We start from the raw sequence: 16,512 nt of genomic DNA on the forward strand, positions 1-16,512 counted from the left end.
TTTATCAATTTGTAGTCACTAAAGTAGAAAAAAAAGTGAAAAATGTCAAAATTTTGATCCACAAATTTTCTTTTTCATTATCAAATTTCAACACACAACACAAAAGTGTAAATTCTTCGTTTCGTTTTCGCCGTGTGTGTGTGTGTTGAAATCGAAAACATTTGTATTTGATTGACAAATTGAAAATTTCACATAAATTCATTCAACCAAATCACAAAGTGATAATGATGATTATTGTTAGAAAAGAAACAAGACGACAACGAAAAAAAAAGAAAAATCAAGAGTTGTTCGTAGAAACAAAAATATTCTATTCTTTTACCATCAATGTCCATCATGTTTTGCCGATAATGATTATTGACTGATTGACTGACGACTAAATACTACCTGCTTGTTTGAAAATGTTTTTTTTTGTTTTGTTTTCAAAGTGCAAAAAAACACTGGTTACCTTTTTTTATTGCAGCAAAGTAAAATTTTTTTTAAAAAAAGAGACTAGAAAATATGATTATATAATTGACAACAAAAAACATCACCCGAATGACATGACCAACACAACACAAATGTGTTTGTCATGTGAAAAAAGAAAAAAAAACTGAAAAATGAAAATTCTTGTTGCTCGCTCGGTATTTTTATATTTACCATCATCATCCAAACATCGTAATAACTTTTGATTTAGTGATGATGATGTGATGATGATGATTATTATTATTATTATTTTCTTCATTGCTTCCAATTTTTGATTCAATTTGATGTGATAATGATGATCAACGTGATGCGTATGCACACACACACACACACACTTACACAATCAAAAGATAATGATGTTCACGATGATGATGGTTGATCAAAACGCCATTGTTGTGTTGAACTACCAGCATTACATTGATCTACAATAATACCAGTTTGTCGTACAAAACGTGAATCTAAACAAAGATTATGTGATAATAATTTCAAATGACGATCAAATGCCCAGACCCATTTCTATTTGAAAAAAAAGTAAGAAAGAAAAATGAAATGAAAAAAACAATTTGTTATCGTTATTTGTCATTTTGAAATTGTTTGTTAACAAATCAAATTCTTCATCTTCACTTTATTATTATTATTTTGCTACTTACCTGTGAATCATCACCAACACATTCAGATAATACAACAGATCTTGATGGTTCAAATCCAGTTACAGTAATACAAAGATGATCATCATGTTTGATTAGATTATCAATAGTAAATGACCAATCTTGATTTTCACCTTGTCCATGACATTGATATAATGATAAATGACCTAAATTTGATTGACCCATTGTATCAAGACATTGATCGATTTGTCTTAATGCACCATGTTTGGCTAATATACTATCATCTAATCGATTATTCATTATCATCATTATACCATCGGGTATTTTCAATTCGGGATAAACATTTTTCATATACCAATCAAATGATTTACAATGAAGTTTTTGTCGTAATGTTAATCGTTCACTAATATCACCATATGATACATATTGTGCAGGTGGATTTGCATTATAATATAATTTTTTATAATCATCCATCCAAACTTCAGCTGCACGTCGGGTATTATGTACAAATACAACACCACTACCACCGGGAAAATCATATGGATGTCTTGATTTGTTTTTTTTAGTTTAGGTTTTGTGAATATGAATTTCAAAAAAATAATTAAGAATCATGTTTGTCTTACGTACATGAATAAACAAAACAAAAGACAAAAAAATACTTACTGTTTACGAAAAACATGACCAACATGACTACAGGGAATAATTTCCAAACCATCAGCACATAGCCACATACGAAATGATATTTCAAGATTTTCACCACCCTTTTCAAGAAAATCAATTAAAAACAACAAACAAAAACAAAAAATTCAAATGAATTATAATGATGAATAATTTATTCCAAAAAAAAATTATATGAATTTTTTTCACTAATTTGAATAAATTTTTCCATAAAAAACGATGAAAAAATTGATTTTAAAATGTTTTTTCCCCTTCGTTTAACAAATGAAAAAAAAAATTTGCAAACCAAATAAAACCCTTTCAAGGAATAGAAAACAATTTTTCATGTTTTTTTGTTTCAAAAGTTCAAATCATTCATCCATTCATCAAAAGAATTTTCATTTTTTTTTTGCCTACATGCAATGTTCTTTTACAATTCAATTCAAAGTGGATTCGGTTCATTAACAACAACAACAACAAAGCCTTAAGAAATTTAAATTCATTTTAAATTCGTTGTTGTTTAGGATTTTACCAATTACAATTACTATCAATTCAATAAATTGTGACTCTATATTTATACTGTTTTTTGGAAGAAAAAAAATTGGAAAACTAATTCAAAAAGAAAGCAAAAAAAAAAACAATTGAAAATGGGCAATTCAATTCAGAAAAATGATATGCTAAAATATGATGATGATACAATCAGTCAACTTACCCAAATATTCATTTGTGGATCATATTTTCCATAATAATCGAATGTAGTTTTATTTATTGAGAATAAGCCTCCGGCAATCATTGGTGTTCTAATTTAATTTTTTATTTTTACGTTTTTATTTTGCATTTGTAATGATGATGTACGATGTGACACAATGGAATTGAAAACAACATAAATAAATAGGAAAAATGGACGAACATGGCAATTAATCAAACAACAACAGCAATAACAAAGACAACCGAATAAAAAAAATATAATAAATGTTTTTGGCATTGTTTTATTATGTACAATTCTAATAATAATAATAATAATAACTTACTTGATTGGTAATGTTTGATCTTGTAAACGTTTCTGATGAATTGCTGTAGGTAATATTTCCCATTTAAATATTAGATTCCAATCAAAACCACCACGAAGATCCATTGATGCAGCAATATAACGAAAATCATCTAATGCAATTACATCTATCACAGGCGATACGACTAGTAATGGATTCTATTAATAATAATGATGACAACAGTAAAAAACAAATTTGTCAGCATTTTATTTTAAAATTTACAATTTACAATTCATTCATTTACCTGTTTAACACGTTCCAATAATGGTTCTAACCATTGTTGATTACATTCACAATGACTATCTAAAAATGTTAATATTGGTCCGCGAGCAGCATCAGCACCACGTATTCTTGATCGTACTAAACCTTCACGTTTTGTATTACGTATTAGACGAACTTTTGGTATTTTTGTCAATTCAAAACCATCGGTTGGATCATCACTAAAATCATCTACTAATATAATTTCTGTAATTAATTTTGATGGTGAACGATTTAATACCGAAACAATTGTACGTAATAATGTTGATCGTGCTTCATTATGATAGGTAATTATTATCGATGTCGGTGGTAATTCATCTAAATTATAATGTTTTTGTTGACAATGATTATGTCTTGTATCAATGATTGAACGATCTGGTGGTAATGAATCACTTGCTTTTTGATTAAATTTATTTTTTACATATGGATCCATATTTGGTTGAATAGCTTTTTTTGATAAATATTCAACAAGATTAAATTCTGAACCAAGATTTTGATATGTTTCAGGCTGTTGTGGTAGAAATTCTGATTTTGATGGCACAAAATTTAGATTAATCATTGCTGTTGTTGTTGTTATTATTGAGCTACTTGATTGTTGTTCTGTTGGTTGCTGATGATGAGCATTGAAATCCTTTTAAAAGAAAAAGCAAAATAATAAACCGACAAATTAAATTATTCAATTATAAAACAACCCAAAAGAATGAATGATTGAATGAAAGGTGGGCACGAACAAAAGAAGAAAAAAAAGGTCAGAAAATTTCATAAAAGGTAAAAAAAATGAATTTACTGCTAACGAAAAAACAGGTTCAAAGTGGAAAAAAAACCAAAGTTTTTTTCAAACAGAAAAGAATGATTACTTTATCATCATTCATTCACTTATAATCAACAGTTATGAATATTAATTTTTATAATTCAAATCAGTAGGAACAACAAAAAAAAAAAAGAAAAAAAGAATATCGATAATCGAAAGAAAAACCCATTTGATTTTTTTTCATGATCAGAAAAAGATTTATATGTAGATTTCTTGTCACGAAAAACCCAAAAAAACGAAATGTAAATATTCAAATTGTCCATTTTTTTGTATGAATAAAAATATCAAAAACAAATTCACAAAACCAAGATTTTAAGATTTGGCAGCCCAACGAAAAACAAGAAAAAAAAAATGGATAAATTTGACGCTCCCAACTTTTTTTGTTTTGTGCCTGTTTTTCCATCACCAGAAAAGAAATTTTTGAACAAAGATATAATAAATATGATGATGTTGGGCAATGGGCAAAAACAAAAAAAAGCAGAAAAAAAGTTCATGTCCAAAACGAATAAGGAAGGAATGGAAAATTAATGGTATTTTTTTCTGGTTTATTCTGTTTTTTCTTTCTTTCTTTCTTTTTTATTTTGAGGCTCAATCATGGAAAAAAACTGAAATTCGGATTTGTAAAAAAAAGAAGAAAAATTTTTCCTAAATGATGTGTTTGTTGGAAAATATGAAATCATCATTTTCATAATGAATCTTTCCTTTTTTTCTTGTCTATCATTCCATTGAATGATCATAACGAGATTCAAAAAACGAGATAGGTCAATCAAAAAAAATATATTGAACATCAATGAATGAATGAATGAATGATAAAATTTTCACTATTGTCTCTAATATTTATGAATATTTTGATGATTATGATTATGAGATGATGATAAACATCGCAAAATACATCAGAATACAGTGAAACCTTTTCTACGTTTTTTTCTTCTTTTTCTCTTGTTGAAGATCTCAATCACAATGACCAATTGTATTTTATCATTGGTTTTTTTGCTGATCACACACACACAGAAAGTGGTGGGGAATGGTGGTGGTGGACATGACAATGTAATGTAATGTAATGAGAGAAAAACAAAAACCAAACATTTAAACAATGGCCATTGAACCGAACAATAAATAAAGAATTGTATTGAATTCTTGATAATGAAAAAAAGAAAAAGAAAAGCAAAAAATGAAATAATGTTATAGGAAATGAAATTAATAGCAAAAAAAGCGAATGATAAATCATATTTTCTATCATTGTTTTTTTTGAGCCCGCATATCTTATCTTCTTCTTTTTTTCGCTATATGATTCTCTTTATGTGTTTTCATTATAATTCAATTCTTTATTCTGGAAATTGACAACAAAATCGACTCACACACAGACACAATCAAATTGATCCGAATGAATCAGGAATTTTTTGTTGTTTTCATTGAGAAACATATGAAACAAACAAATCAACGATTCAAGTCAAGCAACCAAAACAAAACAAAACAAAAAACATTAAGAGAAAAAAAACTCTTGGAAAAATGAATCCAAAAAGAATTCCAAAACCCTCCTCTACATATGGTAATATCTAATAATGAAAAAATAAATATCAAGTCAAATGAAGTAAAGCATAAAAAGATGATTACGACGACGACGACAACGATGACGAACACAAAATGAAATTGATGACCAAAAAGATTCTTTCTCTCAATATATTTTTTATCGATATCGTTATAGTTAATGATGTTGATGAAAGAAAAGAAAAAAGAATATATATTTTGATATAAAGATGCTGAGAGAAACTTTTCATCATCAATGATGATGAACTGAATGATGAAAAAAAAACCGCATCAAATCGATCGATCATTGAAATTGGAAAACCATATTAAAAAAAAAGAAGAAGATTGTGAAGATGCGAATAAGGAAAAACAACATATTGGCTAATAATAACATTTGGCCTTTTCCTTAATTAATCGATCGGTTTCAATAAATTGGTTATGGGGTTTATGGTCGATTATCATTTCTGCATTGCTTGAAAAAAAGAACCAATGGGAGCCATGACTAAATCATTTTGCTTTTCTGATTGAATTTTCTTTATTTCAGTTTCTGTAAAAAAGAAAGAAAGATTCTAAATCAAACGTTAAACATTGATTCTATTCAATGTGGCCCGAATGATTTATCTATGTAGTCGATGAACTTTAAACTTTGTAATATTTTACTTTGAAAAACAAAAAACAAAAAAAACCATTTCCATATTCAAAATGATTTTCAATTTGCTCGGAAAAAAATTGGATCTATTTTCCTATTTCAACCAAAAAAAAAAACGAGATAAAAGGATCAAATGAAATTGAATTTTTCTTTGCTTTTCATCAAGCAATTATAGATTCGATAAGACTTTTTTTTCCAAACAAAATATTCTCGAAACAAAAAAAAATGGAAATAATAAAAAAGGATTTAGCATTACTTTGTATGAAAGAATCCTTCCAATGCAAAATGATAAAACAGAAAAATGAAAAACAAAAAACAAAATTCCAACACTTACTTTGAGCGAAAATTGTTGCTGTTTTTGTTGTTCATTGTTATGGATCGTATTCCAAGATCCGGAAAAATCATTGGCACGAAAAAATTTTGATCGTAATAATAGCTTTGATGATGATGATGATGATGATGATAAATGTTTTGTTTCATTATTATTATCATCATTATTATCATTATAATTATTTTGATTATTATTAATTTTATAAATTAATGAAAATATTGTTAACCAAATTAATGATACAATCAATAATAATTTAAAACGATTCAACATTTTCAACATTTTTGAAAAAAAATTGTGAAAGAAAAGAGTTACAAAAAAAACGAAAAAATTCTGTAAATTAAATTTTGATTAATGATAATGATGATTACGATGATGATAATGACGGTGATGGCCAAGTTTGTGTTTTGATGATGGCTGATTAGGCTTTCAATTTGAGTTTTCTATTTTTGGTAACGTTAATTTTCTTGATGTTTTTTTGTTTTTGTCTTGGTTCAACATGATGATGATAATGGAAATGTTGATCAAAATGCAACAGATATAATAGTAATGTTGATGATAATGATGGTTGAAATTTGTTTAGCCATCATCATCATTATCAATTTTCGGTTTATATTCTTTAGGTTGACAAACACGATGAACAGAAATGAATGAATGAATAGGTATTTGGTATTTTGATGTTATGACTTGAAACAATTAAATCATTTTTCTGTAATTTTGCTTGAATTCAACAAAATCTCTCTTTTTTCAGGATGATAATGATTGATTGAAATAATCATTTTTTGTTCAAATTATAATGGATCTTTTTTGGTTGAGAGAAATGAAAAAAAAACAATTGAAGAAAATGTTATCAATTAGTGTTACATTGTCAAAGTTTTTTGTTTTGTTATTTTCGCCCAAAAATCATCATTATAATTATCGATAACTCATAACTTTGATTTTATTGTTTTGTTTTTTTTCCTAATTGTTATCCTAACAATTTTACCTGTCAAATCTATTTACCTGTATGAGTAATATCATCGTAAATAGTGATGAAGTTGTCCTAAATTCTTTTCTGACTTACATAAACACATAATCAGTTGATGATCAATCAGTAACAAAACAAAACAAAATGATAACTGTTTTTTTTCATCTACCTAATAACATCAGATGTATGTTTGTTTTATGTATATACAAAAATGTAAAATGAAAATAAAAGATTAGACAAAATATAGCATACCATTTCATTTGTATGGAGCAGAATGTATTCAATGATGATGATGATAATGATGATTATGAACCATTTTTTTCTTCAGTATCTTCTAATTTTCGGATCGTTTACAATTTCAACCATGAAAAAGAAAAACATTTTGGGAAAAAATATCCTCGTTTGTTTTGGCTGGATGATTGTCGATGCGTGTTTGCTGTGATACACACACCATCAGAAAATTGTGGATTGTAATAAATTGTAATAATTTTCATTTAGAAAATACAAATAACAACCCAAAAAAAAAGTACACAATTACCAAATATATTGTTGTTGGCTTCTTTTGCTCTCTTTTTCTTTGCTATCTCACTATGGTGATTATCATTTGATTATCATTGAATGTCTAATTTATCCATTGAATTATATTATAGTTGATGATGATTATGAGTTTCTTCTTACTTCTTCTTCCAAGGGATTATTATTATTATTATTGTTATTACATATTGTTTGATTTTCAAAGCGACGAGTAAAGTATTATTTGCTCTTTATTAAAATAACAAAAAAAACATAAGCCGTTTGGAGATGGCGAGGAAAAAAATCAATTTCAATTTATTCCGTTATTGGAAATCTTCTATTGATGATCATTCAGGTTAGGTTGAACAGCATTTTTTTTTTTTTTGGAAGCAAATTAAATTGAATTACACCGAGAGACAAACCATGGATGTGCTATTGAAAATCTTTTTGAATTTGATAAGGTTTTTTGACCAATATTTTCTCTGGTTGTTGTCTTACTAAATCAATTGCCGAATCGAATGATTTATCAAATTCTGATCTTTATAAACACAGATTTTTTCTTCGAATTTTATCATGAGTAAAACAATGAATGATCGGGTTGAATTATTTCAAAACAGAACAACAATGAAACAAAAAGGTCAAACATTCAATGATAATCGATTCAATCAATTTGATAATTGTAGATAATGATGATAACAAAACAAAACAAAAAAAAAACAATCGAAAAAAAGGAAGAAAAAAAGTTGTTTTTTTTACATCATTTTATTTTTCAATGAATTTTGTTTTGATGATGATGATGTACAATAATAGTAGTGGAGCAATGGATTCCACTATCGGATACCACTTCCATTTATTCGCTATTCAGAATCCCAAAAATATTTTCTGGAACACACATATTTGGGCGTCCATAGAAAATTGAGTCGGATGTTAACAACACAACACACACACGCACAATTATATATAGAGAATCTTTGTCGATACTGAGCCGAACAAGCAAAATAAGTGGGAAAAATTTTTGTTTTCAAAAATTCTTGATTCTTGATTGGATTTATATACTGTACCTATCCAGGAAAAAAAAATTTCTTTTTTGAATGATGAATAAATAAATTGAGATGAAAAAAAAACATAACTGTGTTAAGAAAACTTGAAAAAAAATATATTGAAGAACTTGGAAAAATAAATAGAAGAAGAAGATAACCGACACATTACATAACAGTCGATGAAAAATAGAGACGAGAGGTAGGTAGGTAGGTAGGTCGGTATTCTTCTTGTTGTTCATCTCTTTTTCAAGGAGAAAAAAAACTCTTCGAAAATTTTTGGTTTTCAGGAACTTGAAATCTTTTATCAACACTTTTTCTGTCGGGCATGAGAAACCATCCGAAAAAAAAGAGAGACGAGACGAGAGAAAATATTTCTTTTATTTTCTTTTTTCTAACCCGAAACAATCGAAAAAAAAATAGAAAAGAAAAAGAAAAACCCTTGTGAACAATTATAAAGCGGATCGAGCAAATGAAAAGAAATGAAATAATAGAAAAAAAAAAAAGAAGAAAAAACGGCAATGATCGTTTTGATACCACCACCATCATCACCATCAACGACTTTTATCCCACTCTTTTCACCCCCCATACACCAAATCACCCTGTATAGATAATTTTCAGGTTTTTTTTTATTTCTCGTCATTCCGTACAAAATATTTAGTGGTCATCGTCGTTGTTGTTGTCCATCTTTAACAACAAAAAAAAGGTCGACCATCATCTTAAGACAGCAAGTGGCCATCCGAACAAACAATCAAGGTAGAGAGCAGAAGAAAAAAAACGGGAAAAAAATTTAATACCCGAATCGTTTCAATTTGTTCAATTCATTACTTATTTGCTTTGTTTGTTCACATCATTCAATGATATGTTGATGATGATAAAAGATTCGGATAATAACCGGACACCAATCCGATTTATAAATAATAATTCACCACCACCATTCAATACAATCGATAAATCGATAAAATCTTATTTTTTGAAAAGAAAGGTAAACGGATTCAATTTTCATACAGATTTTTTGAAATGTTTCAAAAAAATGTTTCAAATCAGGTTTAAATTTTGACATTTAAATCAGTCAGTCAATCCAGACAATCTGTCAATCTGTCAAAGACAATATGAAATATTTACTTTATTTTTTTGTTGTTGAATAAAAAATATATATTTTTAAAGATTTTTATCATTCAATACTGATAATGATAATAATAATAACTGCCATCATCATCATCGTTGCCATCAACATATAATGATTATGTAACTTTATTTTTATTTTTCTGGATACTTTTTATGTAATTTTTTTTCTTTAAAAATGATGATAATTATATGACAACCATTGTATCAACAACAATTAGTTTGATAAATTGGCGGGTCATGAATTTTTCTTCATTTTTTTTGGTTGATCTGATCATGAATATGCAAATGATAATGAAACAAGTATCCGTTGTTGTTTTTTTTTTTGGTTGAAAACATTCAAAAATATGAAATGTTTCAAATAAAGATTTTATATTCAAATTTCTTCAATGAATGTCGAATAGCGGTCATCACGATTGAACAATATGGAAAAGGTGGATAACACCACCACACCATCATTGTTTATCGAATGACATAGATCTTGATTTTATGTTTACAAAGAAAGAAAAAACATGTTTATTTCATTGTTATTGTTGTTGTCACAAGCACATACTTTTGAAAAATTCATTATTCGTTAATTTCATTTCTTTTTTTCCTTAACAGTTATTATTTCATTATTCAAATGATGATGGACAATCATTTTCAGTTATTCGCAAACTCTGGTAATCTAAATTTGGGTGTCTTCAGATCATTATCCATCATCATCATCTTTGGTCATATTCTATTGTTATCCAACAAAGAATCAAAAGAAATAACATCTTCAACGGTGACAATTTTTTTTTCAATTTTGCTAAACAAGATTGACATTTCTTCACTTCATTATTCTTAGATCAATATCAAAACCGGGTATCATAATGATTTACATGTTTGACATTGATTTGAATGTGAAATTTCAGTACATTCATCATCAAACATCATCATTTAATGATTTTTACAATGGAAATTTTTCTCACTCAGTGTGTGACATGATTGAAATTCGTGATGTAACATTCGAAACATGGAACAATTTTTTTTTATTGTATTGTTTCACTTACCGAATTTAACGATAATATGATTAAACACAACACACACACATTGAAGAAAAAAAAACAAAAGGCAATTTTCCTTGTAAATATAACAATAATAAATGTAATTTGATTAGAATAAATGTATGGGAAAATTTTTTTTGATTATTTCGTATTCTTATAATAATAAAAAAAAACTACAATAAAATTTCAAATGATTTTTTAAAAAAATATAATTTTCTATTATTGTTTTATTTTTGCATTGTTTTTCTCCTGACTATTTATTCTCATTCACAAAGTTATTCGACTGAAATATTTCGGAAATTGTAATTTTTCCTTGCAAGAAAAGAAATACCGAAACTTGTTATTCAATTTTCGTGTGTGAGTTTATGTGGTAATCATTTTTTTTTCTATTCGAGCAGCTAATCATCATCATCATCATAAAATAACCGAATAAAATTATTTTTTTTTTAAATTTAAAGATAACAACATTACATTTTGAAATATTCAACGAACCATGAGTGGTAAGAATAAAGATAATTCAGTTAAAAATAAAATGTCTAATAAGACAAAAAATGTTCCGGATAAAAGTTTAAAGAAAAAACAACAAACTGCGCCGACAAAAGCTGGACCACCGGATACAAGTAAAAAAAGTGGAAAAAATTCAGTAAAACAACAAGGTAATGAAAAAAGTAAAACAGTTAAACATATGCCACCACCGCCACAACCAACGCAACATCATTCGACAAAAAAATCATCACGTGATAGTGGTTCGATTAAGAAAAAAGATAAAAATTCTTCGAAAAAATCTAAAACTGAAAGTACAAAAAAGAAAAAACCTGATAAACCTAAACCAAAATTGATGAATAAACAAATGGAAATGGAAACAGCAATACAGACAAAGACTGGTGGTAATTCACCAATACAAAAATCTAAAAAAGATAAATCTGGAAAAACAGCAGCAGCAGCAGCGGCAGCAGCAGCTGCAGCAGCAACAGCAGCAGCCGCAGCTAAAGAATTGGAAAAAGAATCCACCAAAAAATCAAGAGCTGAAGAATTACCATCCGATATGGAACAACCATCTGATTATGCGGATGCACAAGAATCACCACCGAAAATTGAACAAACAACAACCGAATTGCAACATCCAAAGGAAAAAGAATCAACCGCACAACAAACACCACCAGTATCGGATATTGAAACATCTGAAGATAAATCATCAAAGAAAAAAAGACATGATGAAGAAGATGATGAAGAAAGTGGTGAAAGTAAAGATGATGAATTACATGAAAGTGATCAACAAGATGATGAACGAACATTATCATCATCACAAAATGATGATGATGATGATCCAACATCATCAACATCGGCTGATGAAATGACTGGTTCGGATACAGAAAATGCATCCGATAATGATGTAAGTGATGATAAAGGTAAAGAAAAAGAAAAAGAAAAGGAGAAAGAAAAAGAAAAGGAAAAAGAAAAAGAAAAAGAAAAGGAAAAGGAAAAAGAAAAGGAAAAAGAAAAAGATGATAGTGTTAAGAAAAAGGATAAAAATAAAACAACAACAAAATCGTCATCATCATCACCACCACCACCAGCCGAATCTGAACAATTGGAATCAACAAAACCAACTATTAATCAGCAATTGAAAGCAAAAAAAGGTGGCGCTGCATTAACAACAGCAATGGGTACTAGCGAAAGAATTACAAAAGCTGAATTTGAATCATTGAATGATGAGGTAAATGAATAATAAGATTCATTTAAATAATTTTTGTTTTCTAATTATCATTTTTTTAATTTACATTCATAATATTGTGTGTGTGAATAATACCTTAGATAAATGAACTAAATTCCGGTGTAAATACATTAAAACATTCATATGGTAGTATAATTAAATCGTTGATTGCAATGCAAAATAAACGATTATTGAAGAAAAAATTAGCTAAACAACAACAACAACAAATGGCATTAGCTGATGGAAAAAAAGTTAATTTTCTAGTAACATTATCAACAATGGATCCTAAAACAAAAAGAAGAAATGGCATCAGGAGGTGGAACAAATGAATCATCATCAATGAATAGCGATAAATTTAATATGGAAAATTTTCTTAATCCAATGACACGTGAAAATACATTTCAGATGTTATTCAATGAGGTAATGTTTGTGTTTGAATTAATTCTGTTTTTGTTTGTTTCAAATATTCAAATTCAAACTAATTAACACTAATGATATTTGTTTTGTCCATTATTTAAATTAAAAATAAAAAAATAAAATAGGTCGATGATTTAAATAAACGTACCGAACATTTACGTACAAATTTTTATGATCGTCGTGGTAATTTTTTACGTGCCAAATATGAACAATCGGATTATCATTTGGATAGGAAAAAATTTAATCATTTAAAACTATGGGTAAGAGGGAATAGGATAGGAGTAGTGTAATGAATAATTTTAACCCTTTCTTTCTTTTCATTTGTTGAAAATTTATAAAGACAAAAAATTTATTGACAATTGTAAGTGAATTGGCTCGTAATTATAATGATGATCTACTTAATATGTTTCGTTTGGTTTAAACAAAAGAAAAGAAAAAGCAACAGAGATTCGAAGACAACAACAAAAAAAAAAAATCCGGAAGCAAAAGAATCATATACCATCATCATCATCATCGATTGATGATTTTAATTCTGTATTTTTGTTGTTTTTGTTGAAGAAAATTTTATGAAAATAAAAAGAATCTATAAAAAAAATTATTTACAAATGTCCATTCTTTTATTTGAAATATCTAACAACAAACAAAATTAACACACTGCTTCCACTACTAATCATAGAAAAAAAAGTTTTAATTCAATGATTCTATAGATTCGTGCTTGCGCTTATACACTAAATAAATAAATAACCAACAGTTTCCGCATTTTTCGTTTCTTCCTTTTCTTCGGATTCCTTGATTGAACAACCATCATTGAATTCCGAAAACTTAATACATCAAGCCACACACACACACACACAGACATTTCAATTTGACCTTAATTAAATACGATGAAACATTTTGAAAACTTGATAAAAATGATGGTCACATTTTACAATTGCTTTATTTAATGATGATAATACAATATGACCAGCATCATTATTATAACACAAACAGAATTGCAAGAAACAATCAAGTAAAATAAAACAAAACAAAACAAAAGTCGACAAACAAAAGCTAATTAAAAACACAAACACATCACACATACACTAAACAAAAATGATAATAAAAGAAAAATTAATTCAATTCAACCACCAACACACACACATAAACAATGCATTGACAATAACAATAGTTTAATGGAAAAAAAAATTATTCTGGATAAAATAATAATGTCAAATGTGTTTAATGTGTCCATAATATTAAAAGGTAGTAAGTAAGGTCGGTTGATGATGATGGTAAAATTTAATGATGATAATCATTCATTATAAATAAAGAAGTTGCGATAGAAATCACTGTTTGTTTGTACTTTGGTGGTTTTGGTAAGTTTATTTGATTTTGTTCATTCGAAAAAACTAGCTTTGCACACTCTATCATCTCCAAAATGAATACAAAAGATAAATTTTTGGTCATCTAATTTTATTTGTTTCTCTATTCGGTTTTTCTTTGTTGCTTTAAAAAAAGATGACAAAATTAATTGAAAAAAACAGTTGTCAACAACAACAACAATAAAAAACAAAGAGAAATCAATTAGTATCAATGGTTGTTGTGTTGTTAATGATTCTCATTTCTTTATGAAGCAAAAGTTCTTGATCTTTTTTGATCGAACGATTTGTACGAATTTCAACCATACCATTTTCATCATTTAAAATTGGTTCCAAATTAGTTAAACAAATATGTTGTTGTGGAAAGAATATTCCGGTCAACAATAATAGACGACGTTCTTTACGAAAATTTTCACGAAAATCTACTGGTTCCATTTCAAATTTAGTGAATGGTGATGTCATAAAACGTTTTAGATCGATAAAAATTCTTACAATCAAATCATTCGGTGTTGATATTGATTTATCAATATCTGTTAACCATTGAAATGTTTCCCATTTCATCGTCAATTTTGGATTATTTAATCGTTTATATTTACATTGAATACCATTTTGCATAAAAACATCATACAAATAGGTAAATTCAATAGCCATTATTAAACCAGCATAATAATAACGTTTATTACGTGAAAATTCTAAACGTTTACTATGTTTATCCATTGTTTGACGAAAAACATTCAATAATAAACATTTGGATTCATAATTTTTTCGTTCAATTATTGATTGTAAAAATTCACGAATATAATCCATTTCGGATGAATATGGCGAAATTGGTGAACTTTGTGTACGAAAATAAAAACGTAACATTAATATCATGATAGGCAATTGACTTGCATATCTTGTTAGACCACATTCAAATCGATGATATTCAAATTCTTTTTCATAACATTGTTTACTACAATAAACAACTAATGAACAAAATTGACATGGCCAATAAAGAAAATTTCTTATATATCGATCACAATAATTACAATTATCAAATGTTCGTGTATTAAATTTAACGATTGGTCTTTCGAATAGTACGGAAATATTTTCACCAACATTATCATTACGACAAACAATTGTACATGGTTTAGTTGTTTTGATTGAATCCCAAACAATTTCAAAATCATTTTCATTAATTTGAAAATTTCTTTGCGGTTGTTGTTGGTGTTGTTGTTCACCGGCCATATGATCATTAAATAATTTGGATAATCGATTTTTAAATTTTCCATAAATATCTTTTTCCAAATTATTCATCGTTGACCAAACATATTGATTACCGGCAGCATTTTGTGCAAATTCAAAATCAATTGCTGCAGCTTCTTCATCATCTAATTGAAGAAAACAACGTGCACGTGTCATATAAATATTGGCCAATGTTTGATAATCTGATTCACTATTAAGTGGCTGATAAACGATTGCCTTTGAAACAATTGAAATGAGAAAAAAAACGTTAAACATTGAAAAAAAGGGTATTTTAATATTTATACCTTGGAAAAATCTTTGGTCGCTTCTTCCGTATCATTTAAATCAAGATTAAGTTGACCTTTTGATTGATGTTTTTGGCTTAAATATTTTGATTTATAACTAGTTGTTCTTGCTTCATTAGATGCTGCTCTAATTTCTTTTTCAGCACGATCAAGATGATATTTTCCTGAATCCAATAAATATTGTAAAATTTGTGAATCTTTTTCCATTTCAGGTTCAACATTCATAAAAATATCATTCAATTTAGCATCATTAGACATCCATTCAACAAGATTTGATAAATATAAATCTTTACGTTGTTTTGCCATATTAGTATTTGAATAATTAGAATTACTTGTTTGGCTAATCGACATTGTTTTTGATCGTCGTTCCATAAGCAATTTCAAGATATTAGTATTATTTTTTTTAATTTCTTCAAAAACTGTTCATTTATTTATTTTTATTTATCCAGAAACAATATCGAAAAAAATCAAAATT

At 27.5% G+C, this 16,512-nt stretch overlaps 3 protein-coding genes across 3 annotated transcripts; 1 reads left to right on the plus strand and 2 right to left on the minus strand.

Moving 5' to 3' along the window:
• Positions 1-314: 314 nt before the first annotated feature.
• LOC113798877 (polypeptide N-acetylgalactosaminyltransferase 2-like) lies at positions 315-8,179 on the minus strand. The gene is made up of 9 exons (XM_075820179.1): positions 7,855-8,179; positions 7,569-7,752; positions 6,356-7,151; positions 3,021-3,665; positions 2,759-2,934; positions 2,440-2,527; positions 1,734-1,831; positions 1,113-1,617; positions 315-978 (listed from the first exon to the last, which is right to left on the minus strand). The coding sequence occupies exons 3-9, from the start codon at positions 6,629-6,631 to the stop codon at positions 823-825; spliced, it is 1,944 nt and encodes a 647-aa protein (XP_075676294.1). The 5' UTR covers positions 6,632-7,151; positions 7,569-7,752; positions 7,855-8,179; the 3' UTR covers positions 315-822.
• A 3,087-nt stretch (positions 8,180-11,266) lies between these two features.
• Positions 11,267-13,586, plus strand: LOC113790086 (uncharacterized). Its single transcript, XM_027339701.2, is given in 6 exon segments — positions 11,267-11,389; positions 11,478-12,736; positions 12,835-13,020; positions 13,022-13,153; positions 13,276-13,410; positions 13,491-13,586. Coding segments are annotated over 5 exon segments (1,758 nt in total). The 5' UTR covers positions 11,267-11,389; positions 11,478-11,512; the 3' UTR covers positions 13,572-13,586.
• Positions 13,587-14,585: 999 nt separating this feature from the next.
• dao (down and out) lies at positions 14,586-16,444 on the minus strand. The gene is made up of 2 exons (XM_027339703.2): positions 16,038-16,444; positions 14,586-15,969 (listed from the first exon to the last, which is right to left on the minus strand). The coding sequence occupies exons 1-2, from the start codon at positions 16,407-16,409 to the stop codon at positions 14,710-14,712; spliced, it is 1,632 nt and encodes a 543-aa protein (XP_027195504.2). The 5' UTR covers positions 16,410-16,444; the 3' UTR covers positions 14,586-14,709.
• Between the last annotated feature and the right edge of the window lie 68 nt (positions 16,445-16,512).

Source organism: Dermatophagoides pteronyssinus, unplaced genomic scaffold, assembly GCF_027571235.1.
Source record: "Dermatophagoides pteronyssinus isolate colony J.1.1.1.1 unplaced genomic scaffold, Derpt_VIB-CSIC_2022.12 sq0006, whole genome shotgun sequence".
Taxonomy (NCBI): Eukaryota; Metazoa; Arthropoda; class Arachnida; order Sarcoptiformes; family Pyroglyphidae; genus Dermatophagoides; species Dermatophagoides pteronyssinus.

Excerpts from the sequence above, each read along its gene's own strand:
- LOC113798877 (XM_075820179.1), bottom strand. The coding sequence starts at position 6,631 with ATGTTGAAAATGTTGAATCGTTTTAAATTATTATTGATTGTATCATTA. Across the intron at positions 2,528-2,758 it reads GATCAAACATTACCAATCAA|AACACCAATGATTGCCGGAG; the intron begins GTAAGTTATTAT and ends AAATTAAATTAG. Across the intron at positions 1,618-1,733 it reads GGTCATGTTTTTCGTAAACA|ACATCCATATGATTTTCCCG; the intron begins GTAAGTATTTTT and ends AAACAAATCAAG.
- dao (XM_027339703.2), bottom strand. The coding sequence starts at position 16,409 with ATGGAACGACGATCAAAAACAATGTCGATTAGCCAAACAAGTAATTCT. Across the intron at positions 15,970-16,037 it reads CGACCAAAGATTTTTCCAAG|GCAATCGTTTATCAGCCACT; the intron begins GTATAAATATTA and ends ATTGTTTCAAAG.